Source organism: Caenorhabditis elegans, chromosome I (assembly GCF_000002985.6).
Source record: "Caenorhabditis elegans chromosome I".
Lineage (NCBI taxonomy): Eukaryota > Metazoa > Nematoda > Chromadorea > Rhabditida > Rhabditidae > Caenorhabditis > Caenorhabditis elegans.
In genome coordinates, this window is record NC_003279.8 from 1,949,521 (window position 1) to 1,967,583 (window position 18,063).

The 18,063-nt window shown below is 28.4% G+C and overlaps 2 protein-coding genes across 6 annotated transcripts; one reads left to right on the plus strand and one right to left on the minus strand.

Annotated features, from left to right (window-relative positions):
- Nucleotides 1–1,073: 1,073 nt before the first annotated feature.
- spe-48 (UBA domain-containing protein) lies at nucleotides 1,074–9,007 on the minus strand (the record flags this gene model as incomplete). Of its 5 annotated transcripts, none has more annotated exons than NM_001306469.2 (7): nucleotides 1,074–1,387; nucleotides 1,610–1,714; nucleotides 3,829–4,029; nucleotides 5,750–5,926; nucleotides 7,345–7,533; nucleotides 8,539–8,645; nucleotides 8,909–9,007. In NM_001306469.2, 7 exons carry the CDS (start codon nucleotides 8,931–8,933, stop codon nucleotides 1,253–1,255), a joined length of 939 nt encoding a protein of 312 aa, NP_001293398.1. The 5 variants fall into 5 exon arrangements, with proteins under 5 accessions (NP_001293398.1, NP_740794.1, NP_001293399.1 ...); NM_170811.6 differs by having other exon boundaries at nucleotides 3,829–4,104; NM_001306470.3 differs by lacking the exon at nucleotides 8,909–9,007 and having other exon boundaries at nucleotides 1,253–1,387; nucleotides 8,539–8,625.
- Nucleotides 9,008–9,186: 179 nt separating this feature from the next.
- On the plus strand, nucleotides 9,187–15,508 carry spgt-1 (Defect at low temperature protein 1; the record flags this gene model as incomplete). Its single annotated transcript, NM_001026610.5, has 6 exons — nucleotides 9,187–9,246; nucleotides 9,804–9,881; nucleotides 10,732–10,858; nucleotides 12,119–12,395; nucleotides 13,618–13,766; nucleotides 15,313–15,508. 6 exons carry the CDS (start codon nucleotides 9,187–9,189, stop codon nucleotides 15,450–15,452), a joined length of 831 nt encoding a protein of 276 aa, NP_001021781.2. The 3' UTR covers nucleotides 15,453–15,508.
- Between the last annotated feature and the right edge of the window lie 2,555 nt (nucleotides 15,509–18,063).

Sequence of the window (18,063 nt, forward strand, 5' to 3'; positions counted from 1 at the left end):
TGCAAATATGAATATGAGCACACAATAATTGTTCTGTAAAATGAAAGGACTCTGATAAAAATCAGTTTTCGAAAAAGAAATATATATAATATAATTCGAAACTAATCAAACCATTATAAAGAACACTATTCCTCATGTTATGTTATTATACAACTGTTTTTATTATGCAGAATAGTACAAATTTGTACTCATATATATTAAAATGACGTGCAATGCTTGAAATAGATCTAAAATTTCGAAACTTGAGCTGCAAGACTCAAAAAAAAAAAACAAAAACATAACTAATAAGCTGAGCAATTTTATTTTGTATAAGGAAGAATTTTCAACAAAAAAAAATCGGAAATGATGTGATGGGTATTCAATTTTATCAGAACACTCATTACACACGTTGCCTGGGAAATTTATTGGTTATCTCTATGTTTTTTGATGCTTCTTTGATAGGTAAATAGTGTAATTAGTCAGAATTGATAGATTGTCAGTTTGCCGGAAATTTTTAATTCTGACAAATTGCCGATTTGCCGGAAATTCCAATTCCGGCAATTTGCCGATTTGCCGGAAAGTATCAATTTCGGCTGATTGCCGATTTGCCGGAAACGTTCAATTTCCGCACTTTGCCGATTTGCCGGAAATGTTCAATTTCGGCGATTTGCCGCTTTGCAGGAAATTTTCTTTTTCGGCAGTTTGGCGATTTGCCGGAAATTCCAATTCCGGCAATTTGTCGATTTGCCGGAAATGTTCAATTCTGATAAATTGCCGAATTGCCGGAAATGTTCAATTCTGGCAAATTGCCGATTTGCCGGATATTTTTATTTTCGGCATTTTGGCGATTTTTCGTTTGCCGGATATCAGATTTGCCGAAAATGTTTAGCGGGGTTTTTTGTGGACTTAAAACTGTGCCTTTTGGAAATTTTTTCCCGTTTTGCCGATTTTCTGGAAATTTTCAATTCCGGCAAACTGCCGATTTGTCGGAAATATTCAATTTCGGCAATTTGGCGATTTGCTGGATCTGTGGGAACGGATGAGGAAGCCACCGAAAATTTGGCTTTTTTTTGCTTTTTACGTAATTGAACAAAAACATTTTTTTGAAATTTATATTCATTCTAGGAAGGAAGTCGGCACTTATATCACAGAAAAAAAAGAGAAAGTAGAAGAAGAAAAAAATCGCGTTCAGTAGACACAAAGGAAGACACGGGTGGAAGAAAACAAATCGACAGAAAATTGATTAAAAATTGTTTTTTGAATAATAATGAAATCAGGAATTTGGCAAAAGTCGGCTTAATGCTCGATTCTGATCGCCTTTCTCCACTGCCACGGCTTCGAAGATTTGGGGTCGGGGAAATCCCATTTTGAGGAGATTTGAACAAACTTCCGAGTAGGAGAGGATAACCTGCAAATTTAGATTTTCAGAAAAACTTGGGGTATTTTTTTAAGAATTTTTCCAAAATTTTATCTGATATAAGTTACCAAAAAAAAAATTGAATTGAAAATTTTTTTTTTCACAAATTTCGTAAAATTAAAAAAAAATTGAAATAATTCCAATTTTTTAAAATTCAAATTTACAAACGATTTTTTTTTAATTAAAATTTTCCAAAAAATCCCGATTTTTTACCATTTTATCGCTTAAATTGCATTGAATCAAGAACGGCAACGTTTCATCAATGGAGCTTTTCCCGGTTTTTTCGACTGTTCGGCATGCTTTCATGTAGTATTCAATCTGTAAAAATATTCTGTAATTTTGAAATTTTTTCTATTTTTAGAAAAAAAAAAGTGATTTTCTAGAAAATTTTGATGATTTTTCAGCATAAATTTCAATTTCGAAAGTCAATTTTTTTGAACGAATAATTATAATTTTTCTACAAATTCCGGCTGATTTTTTGGAGTTAAAAATTTTTTTTTTCTATTTTTTTTATGTTCTAAGATATTTCAGTAAAATTTAGATTTAAAAAGAAATTAAGTTATCAAAAAATATTTAATTTAAAGGAGAGTACCGAAATCTGAGGAATATTTTTAATTGACTCCAAATTTTCCCATAATTCCGAATATCTATGTGAAAAAAAATCAAAATTCAAAAAAATTTCCCTGATTTTATATTTAAGCTTGAATTCGCCGAATTTCATTTGTGCCCCCGCATCACTTTTTCAAATACGCGCCCAAACAAATTCACATTGGAGCGCGCTTTGATTTTCTTCATTTAAATATTTTATTTATTTTTCGCCGAATTCAGTTTTTTTAAAACCAACTTTCATTCATTTTTGGCGAGTTTTTATCGGTTTTTTTTTCGACAAATATGAATGAAAATGGTTTTAAAAAACTGAATTCGGCGAAAAATAAATAAAAAATATTTAAATGAAGGCAAATCAAAGCGCGCTCCAATGCGAATTTCTTTGGGCGCGTATTTAAAAAAGTGATGCGGGGGCATAAATGAAATTCGGCGATTTCAAGCTTAAATATAAAATCGGGGAAATTTTTTTGAATTTTTTCACATAGATATTCGGAATCAGGGGAAAATTTGGAGTCAATTAAATCTATTTTTTTCCTCAGATTTCGGTTCTCCCTTTAAATGAAATATTTTTCGATAACTTAATTTTTTTAAATCTAAATTTTACTGAAATATCTTAGAACATAAAAAAAATAGAAAAAAAAAAATATTTTTAACTCCAAAAAATCAGCCGGAATTTGTAGAAAAATTATAATTATTCCTTCAAAATTTAATTATTTTTATTTTCGCCTAAAAAATGGAATTTTTTTTTTTTTTTAATAACTTAATTTTTGAAAAATCGAAATTTCACTGTTATATCTTATCGTGAACATAAAAAAATAGAAAAAAAAAGTTTTTTTGAAATATCAAAATTTTACCGAAATTTTTGTTTCGAAATTGAAATTTATGCTGAAAAAAAAAAAGCAAATTTCCATATCAGAAGTATTTTTTTCTGTTTTTCATTCAATTTTTTTTTCCTAAAAATAGTGAAATTTGACCGGAATTTCTGGATTTCTGAAAAAAATCCCAAATTTTTTGAAAAAATTATCTGGTTTTTCCGATTTTTTTTCTGTAATCGACTCTTGGGTAGACATCTCAATGCCTTTTGTAAATTGATCGATACAGTATTTAAAGAAATTACTGTAGTTTTCGCTACGAGATATTTTGCGCGTCAAATATGTTGTGCAATACGCATTCTCAGAGATTTTGTGTTCCCTTGATAATCATTTTCTATTTTTTTTTTTTGAATTTACAATAAAAAATAGTTTTGTTTTATATAATATTCCAATTTTATTGAATTTTTGAGGAGGAAAAAATTCGATTTTTCTAATTTTTCAAAAATTAATTTCTCAATTTTTGGTAGAATTTTTTAAAACAATTAAATTTAGGTTTTTCACGTTTTTTTCAGAATTTTTGTGTCAAAAATCGGTATTTTATTCTAATTTTTCAGATTTTTTTCCAAAAAATAATAATTTTTGGCACGCTTTTTGATTAAAAAAAAGAGACTATTTTGAGTCTAATAAAGCAATAAAAAAATTCGACTACACCACCTTTAAATTAAATATTTTTTGATAACATAAAATTTTAGAAAATCGAAATTTCACTGTTATATCATATAGGGAACATAAAAAAAATAGAAAAAAAAGTTTTTTTGAAATATCAAAATTTTACCGAAATTTTTGTTTCGAGAAAGAAATTTATGCTGAAAAAAAAAAGCAAATTTCCATATCAGAAGTATTTTTTTCTGTTTTTTTCATTCCAATTTTTTCCTAAAAATAGTGAAATTTGATGAATTTTTCGGTTAAATTATCTAGTTTTTCCGATTTTTTTTTAGCTTTTTTAGCTCATACATGAACTAATCGACTCTTGGGTAGACATCTCAATGCTTTTTCCACAATATCGGCTCGATATCCTTTCGTCAGAAGCCGTTTTCTCAGCTCTTCGTGCTGCTGTTGATCCGAATTTTTTGCAGTTTTTTCAGCTTTTTCCAATTTTTTAGGCTTCATCTCAGTGTTATTGTTATTATTGATTGGTTCGTGTTGCTTCTGCTGCTGAATATGATTAATCGATAATGATGATGTGGATTGGGGCAGTTGAGTGTTGGAGCCGTTTGTGAGCATTAGAACCTCCAAAAAAAAAAAATGTATATTGAAATTTTTCAAAAATAGAAAGCAAAACGATTTTTTTGGAAGTTTTTGTTTAAAAAATCTGGAAAATTAGAATAAAATACCATTTTTTTTAGCCAAAAATTCCGAAATTAATTTTTGAAAAATCTTAAAAAATCGAATGTTTTTCCTCAAAAATTCAAAAAAATTTTTTTTTTTCTTTAAAAGTACATCCCAAACCCATTTTTTTTGTACATTCAAAAAATCAGATTTTTTTAATTAAAAAAAGATTTTGCAACCATTTTTGCGGGGAAAATAGTTACATTTTCTTTGTAAAAAATTAAAAAAAAAAATATTTTTTGGCATAAAAAATTTTGAAAGTTTTGTTTAACAAGATGGAAATGTTTTTTTTAATCAAAAAACGTGCCAAAAATTATTATTTTTTGGTAAAAAATCTGAAAAATTAGAATGAAATACCGATTTTTGACACAAAAATTCCAAAAAAAAAAAACATGTGAAAAATCTAGATTTAATTGTTTAAAAAATTGTACCAAAAATTAGAAAAATCGAATTTTTTTCTCAAAAATTCAATAAAATTGGAATATTATATAAAACAAAACTATTTTTTCTTGTATATTCAAAAAAATAGAAAATGATTATTACTTAAAACACAAATGTCTGAGAATGCGTACTGCACAACATATTTGACGCGCAAAATATCTCGTAGCGAAAACTACTGTAATTCTTTAAATTAATACTGTAGTGCTTGTGTAGATTTACGGGTTCGATGTTCGAAATGCCCGTAAATCGACACAAGAGCCCTACAGTAGTCATTTAAAGGATTACTGTAGTTTTCGCTACGAGATATTTTGCGCGTCAAATATGTTGTGCAGTACGCATTCTCAGACATTTGTGTTTTAAGTAATAATCATTTTCTATTTTTTTGAATTTACAAGAAAAAATAGTTTTGTTTTATATAATATTCCAATTTTATTGAATTTTTGAGGAAAAACATTCGATTTTTCTAATTTTTCAAAAAATAATTTCTCAATTTTTGGTACAATTTTTTTAACAATTGAATCTAGATTTTTCACTTTTTTTTGTTGGAATTTTTTGGGTCAAAAATCGGTATTTTATTCTGATTTTTCAGATTCTTTTCCACAATGATAATTTTTGGCTAAACTTTTTGATTAGAAAAAAGAAAACATTTCCATTTTTAACAAAACTTTTTTGCAAAAAATTGTGAATAATCGATTATTTATTCATTTTTTACAAAGAAAATGTAACTTTTTTCCCCGCAAAAATGGTTACAGAATCCTTTTTTTTTTATTAAAAAAAATCTAATTTTTTTAATTTTCAAGAAAAAAATCGTTTTCAGCTGTACTTTAAAGAAAAAATAAAAAATGTTTTTTGATTTTTTTTTTTGGAAAAACATTCGATTTTTCTAATTTTCAAAAATTAATTTCTCAATTTTTTTGGGAATTTTTGAGTCAAAAATCGGTACTTTATTCTAATTTTTGAGATTTTTTCCCAAAAAATAATAATTTTCTTTAAATTTTTGCTTTTTAAATTTTTGATTTAAAAAATTCCAATTTTTTGTGTTTTTTATTCAGAAAATTTGAAAATTCCGCTCGATTTCCAGCCCATTTCCAGCCTAAAATCGCACCTCCTGAAGAGCTTTTCGATCGTCGAGCGCCAAAATTTGAATATCATCAAAAACGTTGTTAGTCGACTCGAATTCATGTAGAGAATGTACCATTGCACTTGTATTCGATACAGATGGTTTTGTTGATGATGACGTCATTGATGGGTTGGAGTTTACTGGACATGGTACAAGCACATTCTGGAATTGAAATCGAAGATTATTTTGGAATTAAAAAAAAAATTTTTTTGAATTTTTAGGAAAAATTAGGTGAATTATGAAATATTTTTCTGAAAGTTTTTAAAAAATTGGGTGGGCGGAAAACGATTTTTTCCGGCAAATCGGCAAACCGGCGAATTGGCAAATTGCCGGAATTAAAAATTTCCGGCAAATCTGATATCTGGCAAACGGCACACCGGCAATTTGCCGAAAATGAAAATTTCCGGCAAATCGGCAAATTGCCGGAATTGAAAATTTCCGGCAAATGGCCAAACCGGCATTTGCCGACAATGAAAATTTCCGGCAAATTGGCAAGTTGCCGGAATTGAAAATTTCCGGCAAATTTGATATCTGGCAAACGGCAAATCGGCAAATTGCCGGAATAGAAAATTTCCGGTAAATCGGCAATTTGCCGAAAATGAAAATTTTAGGCAGATTGGCAAATTGCCGGAATTTTAGAATAAAAAATCCACATTTTTCCAGAATTTCCAAATTTTTTGGAATTTTTTTTAAATTTTGAATTTTAGGAAAAATCAGGTGAATTTTGAAATATTATTCTGAAGATTACAAAAATTTGAAAAAAAATTTTTTTTTTGAAATTTTGAATTTGAAGTGTGCAAAAAAGAATTGTAGGCATTTTTTGTGTACAAATAAATTTTTTTTTAAATATTTTTTTTTTCAGTTTTCGCTAGAAAAAAACTTTGAAAATGAAGCCAAAAATTTGAATTTTTTTCCGGCGAATCGGCAAATTGCCGGAATAGAAAATTTCCGGCAAATCGGCAATTTGCCGGAATTTTACATTAAATTTTTTTTTGAATTCCGGTTTTTTTTTTCAAAAAAAAATTGAATTATTAAATCGTTGGAATTCTATTTTTAATTAATCGTAAAAGGTTAAAAAACCTTTTTTTTTTTTTGGAAATTTCGAAGAATTTAAAGTTTTGAAAGAAAAAAAATGAATTTTTAAAGACTTTTTTTTTAATTTTTCGCTAGAAAAAAAACTTTGAAAAGTTTTTTTTATAGATTTTCACAAAAAAATCCACATTTCCGTCAAATCGGCAAACGGCAAATTTTCCAGAATTTCAAGATTTTTTGGAGTTTTTTTAATTTTGAATTTTAGGAAAAATTAGGAGAATTTTGAAATATTATTCTGAAAATAAAAAAAATTTGTAAAATTTTTTTTTTTTTTTAATTTTGAATTTGCAGTATGCAAAAACAATTTGTAGGCATTATTGTGTACAATTTGAAAATTTTTTTTTTCATTTTTCGCTAGAAAAAACTTAGAAAATGAAGCCAAAAATTTGAATTTTTTTTTGCCGGAATTGAAAATTTCCGGCAAATCGGTAAATTGCCGGAATTAGAATTTCCGCAATTTTTCCAGATTTCCAGCCAACTTGTTGTACCTGAGAAAGTACATCATCATATCCACTGACACTTTGTCTCGATTCTGACGTTCTCACTTCTCCGCTATTCTTATTCCCTCCTGGAGGTGAAGCAGTTGTTGTTGTTTTTGTGCTCGTGGAGTCCAATACAATCGGCTCATTTTGTTTATCAAATTGTTCACGGGCTCGGGTTTCGGCTTCGAATGAATACTGCAAATTTTGATTGATTGTTCAAAACGTATCGAATTTTGTTTATTTTTTTCGTAAATTAATTGGAGATTATTATATAAATATTTAGAGAACAATGGGGGGGGGTACGGTAGGAGAAAAGCGAAAAATTCAGAATTTTTTTTCGGCAAATCGGCAAAAATTGCCGGTTTGCCGATTTGCCGGAAATGTTCAATTCCGCCAATTTGCCAATTTGCCGGAAATTTTCATTTTCGGCAAATTTGCCGGAAAATTTCAATTCCGGCAATTTGATAATTTGCAAAAAATGTTCAATTCCGGCAATTTACCGATTTGCCGGAAATCTTCCATTTCGGCAATTTGCCGATTTGCCGGAAATGTTCAATTCCGGCAACTTGCCGACTAGCCGGAAATGTTTGATTCCGGCAAGTTGACGACTTGCCGGAAATGTTTGATTCCGGCAGTTTGCCGATTTGCCGGAAATTTTCAATTCCGACAGTTTGCCGATTTGCCGGAAATTTTCAATTTCGACATTTTGCCGATTTGCCAAATTTTTGGCAGTTTTTTCTAGCGAAAAATGAAAAAAAATTTTTTAATTGTACACAAAAATGCCTACAAATTGTTTTTGCATACTGCAAATTCAAAATTTCAAAAAAAAACATTTTACAAATTTTTTTTATTTTCAGAATAATATTTCAAAATTCACCTAATTTTTCCTAAAATTCAAAATTAAAAAAACTCCAAAAGATCTTGAAATTCTGGAAAATTTGCCGGTTGCCGATTTGCCGGAAATTTTCAATTCCGACAGTTTGCCAATTTGCCGAATTGCCGGAATTGAACGTTTGCCGCCCCATGAGTTGCATCACATTTTAGCAAATTGAAATTAAATTTTTTTCGGCAAATCGGCAAACCGGCAAGTTGCCGATTTACCGATTTTGTCGAAAAATTTTTTTTTTGCCAATTTGCCGGAAATTTTGCCGATTTTAGCAAACTAAAATGTTTTTTTTTCAAAATTTCAAAAATCCAAACCTCAAATTTCGTGAATCTCAAATCTGGAATCTGAATAAAATCCACGTTGATATTGCGTGTTGGATAGAATTTTCGGCTTATATCCATCGGTATATCCTTGATGTAATCTGTAATTTTTTATTGATTTTTGGATTTTTTTTCAAAATTTCGTTATTTTCCGAGAAATTCTAGAATTCTACGTGGATTTTCGAACTTTTCGCTGAAATTTTTGTGTTTAACAGTTATTTTATCATTTTTCTTCACATTTTGAACGTTTTTGAAGGTTTTTAGCCAATTTTTTCCAATTTTTAAATTATTTTTTCCAGTAATAATGTTTTTCCGGCAATTTTTTTAAATTTCCGCATTAAAAATCAATAATTAACCAACTCACCATGAAAAACATCGTTAAAACTCATTTCGCAATGCGAAAAAACCAAAAACCGACCGCGAAATGGCGACGAAAACTGCAAAAATGACGTTGCGAGAAAATGAGAAAAACGGGAATTGTGTGCGGCGGTGTTGCGCAACGGTGTGCGGCGGCCTTGCAGTTGGGGGCGGGGCCTGGAGAAAAAATCTCATCGATTTTAGCGCTTTTAAATTGATTTTCTCGATTTTTCGTCGGAAAATTTTCATTTTTTGTGATTATTTTTTAAATTTAAAAAATTTCAGATGCGAATCTTCGTTTTTGATGGGACCAGCGTCATCTACGTGTGCGCCGTAATTATTCTGGTGATTCATTTAACTGGAAATTTGTGGAAATTAGTGGAAATTTGTAAAAATTCCAATGCGAAACTAAGAAACAATGAAGCTTTATCGATTACTAATGTTTTATCAACGTTTTAGAATCAAAAAAATGTCAAAAATAACCAAAAAATGCGATATTTGCCTGCCTAAATAAACAACGAGTCATTGAAAAGGTCATGGGAACCGCTTTTATAGTGAAAACACCGATAAAAAGTCAAATTTAACGTTAAAAAAGAGAATTTAAGCACTAAATTATGTTTAAAAGCTAAGAAATTTCATAAATTTCTCTCAAAAAACAGTTTTTCAGCTTTTTGCGCTGAAAAATTGCTTGAAAACTGATTTTCTACGCTAAATTTTTAATTTTTTTTTTGAAAAATTGGCTTTTAGAGGCATATTTTGATTGGAAAACAATTTTTCTAATGAAAATATTTATTGCAAAGTTATTTTTTCCCTCAAAAACTCGAAAAAATCCGGAAAATTCACGCAAAAACGAATTTCTTCATTGGAAAATTCCAAAAAATCACTAAAATATTGCATTTCAGATTCTAATATGGGTTGCAATTATCGGACAACGCCAAATTTGGAGACATCGGCACAATGTGGCACGGGTTCGGCCTCAGGTTGGCTGGTTTTTGGATTTTTAGTGGAAAAAAAGCGTTAAAAGCTTTTTTTTTTCGGCGAAAAAATATAAAAAACTGAGAAAATTGACGTTATAAGTGGTTCCGCTGAGCAATTTCCGAAAATAAAAGCTTTTTTTTGGAAATTTCAGTGATTTTCAGAGATTTTGCAACTATATAACATGAAATAGGCAAAATTATAAAAAATTTAAATTTATTCGAAAAAAATGGAAATTTTCAGAAAAATCTCAATTTTTAGAAAAATCTAGAAATTTTCAGAAAAATATGGACATTTTTAGACAAAAATTTTTCAGGAAAATCTTATTTTTTATAAAAAAAACTTTTTTTTTCTCCAGAAAAACTCAATTTTTCAGGAAATTTTCAATTTTTTAAAGAAAAATATGGAAATTTTCAGAAAAAATCTCTTTTTCTTTTAAACAAAACCTCCATTTTTCAGAAAAATCCCAATTTTTTCAAAGAAAAATCTTTTTTTTTTCAGAAAAACTGGAATTTTTCAGAAAAATCTTATTTTTTATAGAAAAAAAACTTTTTTTTTCTCCAGAAAAAGCTCAATTTTTCAGGAAATTTTCAATTTTTTAAAGAAAAATATGGAAATTTTCAGAAAAATCTCAATTTTTTTTTTCAAAAAAATTTTTGAAAAAAACCTCAGTTTTTTCAAAAAAATATGGAAATTTTTTCGAAAAAACCTCAATTTTTTCAAAAAAAATATGGAAACTTTTTCGAAAAAACCTCAATTTTTTTTCAGAAAATAAGAATTTTTTCAGAAAAATTTCAATTTTTTCCAGAAAAATCTCAATTTTTTCAATATTTTTTTCAATATGAATATTTCCAGGTATCCCTAAGCTCCCGAATATCTTCCAAAAAAGCCGTACTCCTCCGTGAAACTCAACTGGATACAGTAATGCGTCTTCGTTGCGAGAATCAAGCCCGTCTAACCGATTGTATTTCACTTCAATTCCGTCAGTTTTCTACTGAATTTGGCACGCTTAATGATATGTATACACGCTGTTCCGAGCTGTTTCCTTATGCATGATCTCTTAAAATTGAGATTTTTAAGAGTAAAAATCTGCATTTTTTTGTGTTTCCGTGTGTTTTTCCCTGCATGTTCTTTTCTGTTTTAAGCTGATTGAGATTTTTCTTTAAAAAATTGAGGTTTTTTTTCGGAAAAAAATTGAGATTTTTCGGAAAAAATCCCATGATTTTTCTAAAAAAATTGAGATTTTTCTTTAAAAAATTGAGATTTTTTTTGAAAAATGCCAGATTTTTAGTAGTAAAAATCTGCATTTTTCTGTGTTTCTGTGTTTTTCCCTGCATGTTTTGTTTTAACCCTTTTTATTTGCATGTATTCTAATATAAATGTGTCCCTTCTTTTTCCTATTAATTGTCCTGTAATCTTGTGTCTGTGTGCGTTTTTATGTAATTTTTTGAAAAAAATTGAGATTTTTCTTTAAAAAAAGTTGAAATTTTTCTGAAAAAATTGATATTTTTCTAAGAAAATTTGAGATTTTTCTGGCAAAAATTACTCAACCCGGTACTCATCCTATAAATAAATAAATATTCAAAATTTTCGATTTTTTAGCAAAAAAAATTTTGGATAAATCGATTTTTTTGGATATTTCTTGAAACTCAAAATTTAAGATTTTAAAATTTAAACTCATCATTCTTTTTTTCTGGAAAATTGTGAATTTAGTCCTAAAATACCTGAATTTTCAGGTTACTGGTAGTTTTTTTTTTTTTGGAAAGTCCAAAAATGCTCAGAAACGTAAATTTTTGTAAATGTTGGATTTTCTGACTTTTTTCAAAAAAAAAAATTGAGATTTTCTTATTCATTTTTTGAAGCCAAATTCAATGCTCCAAAAATTTAAACTAAAAATAAAAAACTCTGAATTTTTATACTTTTAGATATCTAATAAAATTAGAAAATTTTTGTAATTTAATTTGCAGGAAAATCTCAATTTTTTTTTCCAGAAAAACCTGGAATTTTTCAGAAAAATTGTAATTTTTTCAGAAAAAAAATCTCTTTTTTATTCTGAAAAATCTGGAAATTTTCAGAAAAAAAAGTGTAAAACCTTGAATTTTTCTGGATATTTTATATTATAAATCTAGATCTTTTTTTAATCTTTAAAAAAAATCAATTTTTTAATTTTTTTCTAAATTTCGTCTTAATTTTTCCTGCATTTTCTGTTTTTTTTTTTTCAAATTTTCCATTCTTTTTTCAGACGGAGAAAAGCCATACGTACACCGAATGATTGCAGTTGATGAAGTAACACTGGAAATTGACGGACAATTGAATCGAATCGAAGGAGCCGTTCAACGACAAGCCGGCGAATCGACATATTCGTATTTAAAAAGAATACGCGAAAAAGTGCCATCAATTCCGCTGAATTTAGTGCATCGAATAGCTTTTCTGCAGGAATCCGCCAGATTTAGACCCGAAAAATTCGATGTTGAACAAGTTATGGAACTACGATCATTGCTTAATCAATTTTTGAGAATGTAAGGGGAAATTTCGGTTTTTTTGGGAAAAAAAGTGGAAAATTGTAGAAAAGTTCATTTTTACATTTTTTTTTTGTTCGGATTAAAAACTTTGAAGTTCGGATCAGGGGTGAAAAATTGATTTGGCGACAAATTCAGCAAATCGGCAAATTGTCCGTTTGCCGATTTGCCGGATATCAGATTTGCCGGAAATGTTTAGAGGGATTTTTTATAAGACGGAATCACTTAAAACTGCGCATTTTTCATTTTTTCCGTTATTTCTACGCAAATCGGCAAATTGCCGGAATTGAAATTTTTCCGGCAACTCGACAAATTGCCGGAATTGAAATTTTTCCGGCAACTCGACAAATTGCCGGAATTGAAATTTTTCCGACAAATCGGCAAATTGCCGGAATTGAAATTTTCCGGCAAATCGGCAAATTGCTGGAATTGACATTTTCCGGCAAATCGGCAAATTGCCGGAATTTAAATTTTTCCGGCAAATCGGCAAACGGGCACATTCATGACTTTTGATTTTTAGCGCCTAAATTCGGTTTTCAATTTTAAAAAAAAAATCGAAAATTTTTCGTTTTTCCGATATTTCGAAAATAATTTCGATTTTTCAAAAAAAATTAGCTCCTTCTACTTTAAGGAAATTTTTATGTTTTTTTCTCATCAATTTAAACAAAATTAGATTAAATATCATATTTTATGGTTAATTTTCTGAATTTTTTTTTTCGAATTTTCAGAAAATTCGAAAAATCAAAAATTTTCAAAAAAAAAAAAATCAAAAAAAAAATGCGTATTGCACAACATATTTGACGCGCAAAATATCTCGTAGCGAAACTACTACAGTAATCCTTTAAATGACTACTGTAGCCGCTTATGTCAATTTACGGGCCCGGATTTCAAAAAAATAAATAGTTTTCATTCCGAAAATCGAGCCCATAAATTGACCCACAAGCGAGCTACAGTAGTCATTAAAAGAATTACTGTAGTTTTCGCTACGAAATATTTTGCGCGTCAAATATGTTGTGCAATACGCATTCTCAGGAATTTTGTGTTCCCGTAATATATTTGCTCTAAAATATTAAAATTTCAAACTCCAAATCGAAAATTTTTGTGGAAAATTCAAATGTTTTAAACTTGTTCTTAGATTTATAAAGTTTTGAACTTTGTTCTACTATTAAAATTAGAAATATTTAATTAAATCAAAAAAATATCTGAAATTTTCAATTTTCAGACTCTCCGCCGAGTACGATTCACTTTCCGATGAGCCGGATATGGCTGCTCCTCGTGGAGTAATTGCATCATTTTATCAATTCGGACAAAAAATTATGCCGAATAATTCTGGATCAAAAAGGAGAAGAAATAAATTTGGTGGCAGTGATGGTAAGGGTCTCGCCACGCCAATTTGTGTGCTATGCGCCTTTAAAACAAGCATGATGACAGTTTTTTTCTGTTATGGCTGATGATTTTTTTTTCTAGTTTTGTGAATTTAGAGGAAAAACATTGAGGAATTTAATATAAATTTTCAAAATTTTGAAAAAAAATTTTAAATTAATTTCAATGAAGCTTAATGGATTTATTGTCAGAAAAATATATTTACAGGAATTTAAAGTTGTAAAAAATTTTCAACAAAAACTAATAATTTTCGGGGAAATATTTGAAAAAAATCTAGAAAAATTAACAAATTTTTATTTAAAAAAATTTTCCAAAACTGTCCATTTTTCGAAATTTCGAAATTAAAACATTTTTTTTTTAATTTCAACAAAAATCTAATTTTCAGTACGAATTTTAGAAAAAATTGGAATTTCTTAAAATTAAAAAATTGAACATTTCTGTGTTCATATTCGCCTTTGGTCCTTTTTTCAAAAAAAATTTGAAAAAAAATTTTTTTAGCCAAAAGTTTTTAATTACTTTCAATGAAGCTTAATAGATTTTTTGTCAGAAAAATATATTTACAGGAATTTACAATTTTTGAAATAATAATTTTCGGTAAAAAATTTAAATATCAGAATTTTTCTTGTCAACGTTAATCTTTAAAATTAGTTTTTTTAAAAATCAATTTTGAATTTTTTCTAAAATTTGTATTTTTGAAATAGTTTTTTTCCCAATTCTACTCCAAATATACTCAACATTTTGGTAATTTTTTGAGAAAAATTTTTCGAAATAAAAACAATTATTTAAATTTTCAACTAAAATCTAATTTTCAGTAGGAATTTTAATTTAAAAAAAAAATGGAACTTATAAAAATTTTTTAATAACTTTTTTAGTTTTTTTTTTTATTCGCCTTTAGGTTTTTTTTTTCGAAAAAAAATTGGAAAAATTAACACATTTTTATTAAAGGTGGTGTAGTCGAATTTTTATCGCTTTATTAGACTCAAAATTGTCTGAAAACCACGAATTTCATAATAAAACTTCTTGAAAACTTCTCAAAAATAAGTTATGGCGGCTCAAAAAATGGCCTAAAATTAGTTAAAATTTGAAATTTGACCGACTTGTCAAGCGACTGGAAACTTTTTTTTTTTGAAATGACCGTCAAATTTTGAGTATATAATTTATTTATCTTGCGTTTTCAACTTCATTGAGGTAATTTTTTACCAAATCTCGCCGTCCATCGACTTTAAAAAACTTAAATGAAGTTGAAAACGTAAGATAATTACATTTTATACTCAAAATTTGACGGTGATTTCCAAAAAAAATAGTTTCCAGCCGCTTGACAAGTCTATCAAATTTCAAATTTTAACCAATTTTAGGCCATTTTTTGAGCCGAGATAACTTTTTTTGAGAAGTTTTCAAGAAGTTTCATTATGAAATTCGGTGTTTTCAGACAATTTAGAGTCTAATAAAGCAATAAAAAATTTCCAAAACCTTGCATAACTTTAAATCCTCAATACTAATATCCAATTTAAGTTCCATACTCATCCATTTTCAGGCGTCCGTCTCCTTATGAAAGAACGTGAAGAGCAATTATCACTGTTATCACCGCTTGCCAGAGCATCAGCCGACTCACCGGCTCCAGCAGCTCATTTGAGACGACAATCGGATTCGCATTCAGCATTGTTACCACAATAACACACAATCATTTAATAATAGGAATGATTTTTTTTTTCGGAAATTGGAATGTTAACTGGAAGCTAAATGGAAGATAGAATTTCAAAAATTGAAAAAAAAAATTTTTTCTGTCGAAAATAAGATTTGAAAAATAGTTTAAAAGCTATTTCCATAAAATTTCTTTTCAAAAATTGGGAAATTTTAGAAAAACTGAAAAAACTACTTTTTTGGTTAAAAAAGTTTTTAAAAAATTCCATTTTTTGGAAATTTTCAGCAATTTTTTACTGAAAAAAAAACAATTAAAAGATAAGTTGAAAGCTATTTTCGTAAAATTTCAAATTTTCGAAAATTATAATTTTTTTCGGAAAAAAATGTTTGCCCAAAACAGTTTTTTTTTTCGATTTTTCAAAAAAAAAAATTACATTTTTAGCTTTTTTCAGCAGTCTTTCACACAAAAAAAAATTAATAGATAAGTTGAAAGCTATTTTTCAAATTTTCGAAAATTAGAATTTTTTTTCTGAAAACAATTTTTGCCCAAAAATGTTTTTTTCGATTTGTAGAAAATTTCCTATTTTTGGCAATTTTCAGCAATTTTTTAGAGAGTAAAAACGATTAGAATATAAGTTGAAAGCTACTTTTTCAAATTTTCGAGACCTTGAAATTTTTTTCTGAAAAATTTTTTTTACCAAAACAGTTTTTTTTCGATTTTTCAAAATTTTCTTATTTTTGGCAATTTTCAGCTAATTTTAACAGAAAAAAAAACAATTAAAAAATAATTGAAGGCTATTTTTTAAATTTTCGAAAATTAGGAAATTTTTTCCGAAAACAATTTTTTGCCCAAAAATGTTTTTTTTTCAATTTTGCGAAAATTTCCTATTTTTAGAAATGTTAAGCAATTTTTTACTGAAAAAAATTGAAAGATAAGTTAAAAACTATTTCCCTAAAATTTAAAATTTTCGGAAACTTGGAAATTTTTGAAAACTGAAAAAAAAACTATTTTTACCAAAAAAATTTTCTATTTTTGAAGGTTTTCAGCAATTTTTTAGAGAAAAAAAACAAAAAAAAACTTTTTTTTTCATTTTCAAAAATTAGAATTTTTTCGGAAAAAGTTTTTTTTTTCGATTTTTCTAAAATTTCTTATTTTTGGAAATTTTCATCAATTTTTCTGAGGAAAAAAAGCAATTAATAGATTAGTTGGAAGCTATTTCAAATTTTCGAAAATTAGAAAATTTTTTCTCAAAAAATTTTTTCATTTTCACCCCTTAACCATAGGAATAATATTCGTTTTTCCTTCATTTTTATTATTTTTTTTTCGAATTTTTTTGTTGTTGCTATAATCTTGTAATTTTGCATCACGAGCTTTTACTAGTTTTCTTTCTTTTTTTTTCTTTTTTACCCCAAAATTTTACGGGTTTTTGGAATTTTTAGACGGTTGCGAAGACGCCAAAGACGCTGACACCATGGGATAATTGTTTATATGTGTTAATAAAATTTTTCCATTTTTTTTTGAAATTTTAACTTTTTTTCTTGATTTTTTGGTCGTAAATCACCAATTTCGTATCTTTTTTTTTCTTATTGCCAATATAATTTATAATTTTGAAAATCGAAAATTTCAGTTCTTAAATAGGTCTCGCCACGATTTCGTTGATAAATCGAAATAGCATCGATCGTTGCGAGACCCATATTAGAAAATAAAAAATGTATAAAAAATTTCCTCAAAAAATTTACGAATTTCCGAATTAAAAAAAGGGTCCCGCCACGATTTACAATTTTTTTGTTGATATTTTAATGAATTTTGTTAAATTATTTATTCACAGATTACATGGATCGTGGCGGGACCCATCGGAAATTGATTGTGTGTCTTTAATTTTAGGAACACAAAGAAAACAGGTCGGCGACAAACGTTTTTTTCCGGCAAACCGGCAAAATGCCGGAATTGAAAATTTCTGACAAATCGGCAAAATGTCGGAATTGAAAATTTCCGGCTAATCGGCAAAATGCCGGAATTTAAATTTTCGGAAAATCGGCAAACCGGCAATTTCCCGAAAATGAAAATTTCCCGAAAATCGGCAAAAAGCCGGAATTGAAAATTTCCGGCAAGTCGGCAAAATGCCGGAATTGAACATTCCTGGCAATTGCCAATGTGGCTGAAAAACGGCAATTTGCCGAAAATGAACATTTCCGGCAATTCGACAATTTGCCGGAATTGAAGTTTTCGGCAAATCACCGTTTTCCCGAATTTGCTGGAAAAACGGCAATGTGCCGAAATTCAAAATTTCCGGCTAATTTCCGGAATTGAACTTTCCCGGCAAATCGGCAAATTGCCAGAATGGAAAGTTTCCGGCAAATCGCCAAATTGCCAGAATGGAACATTTCCACCAAACCGGCAAACCGGCAATTTTCCGTAAATTTCCGGCAAATCGGAAAACCGGCAATTTTCCGAAATTGAAAATTTTCGGCAAATCGGTAAATTGGCAAGTTTCCGGAATTGAAATTTCCGGCAAATCGGCATATTGCCAAAAATTAAAATTTCTGGCATTCCGAATTTTAAGCTATACGTCATCACCGTTTTAAAGGCACACAATCATTTTCCCATGGGTCCCGGCACGTTTTGCATATCTATGGGATTTTT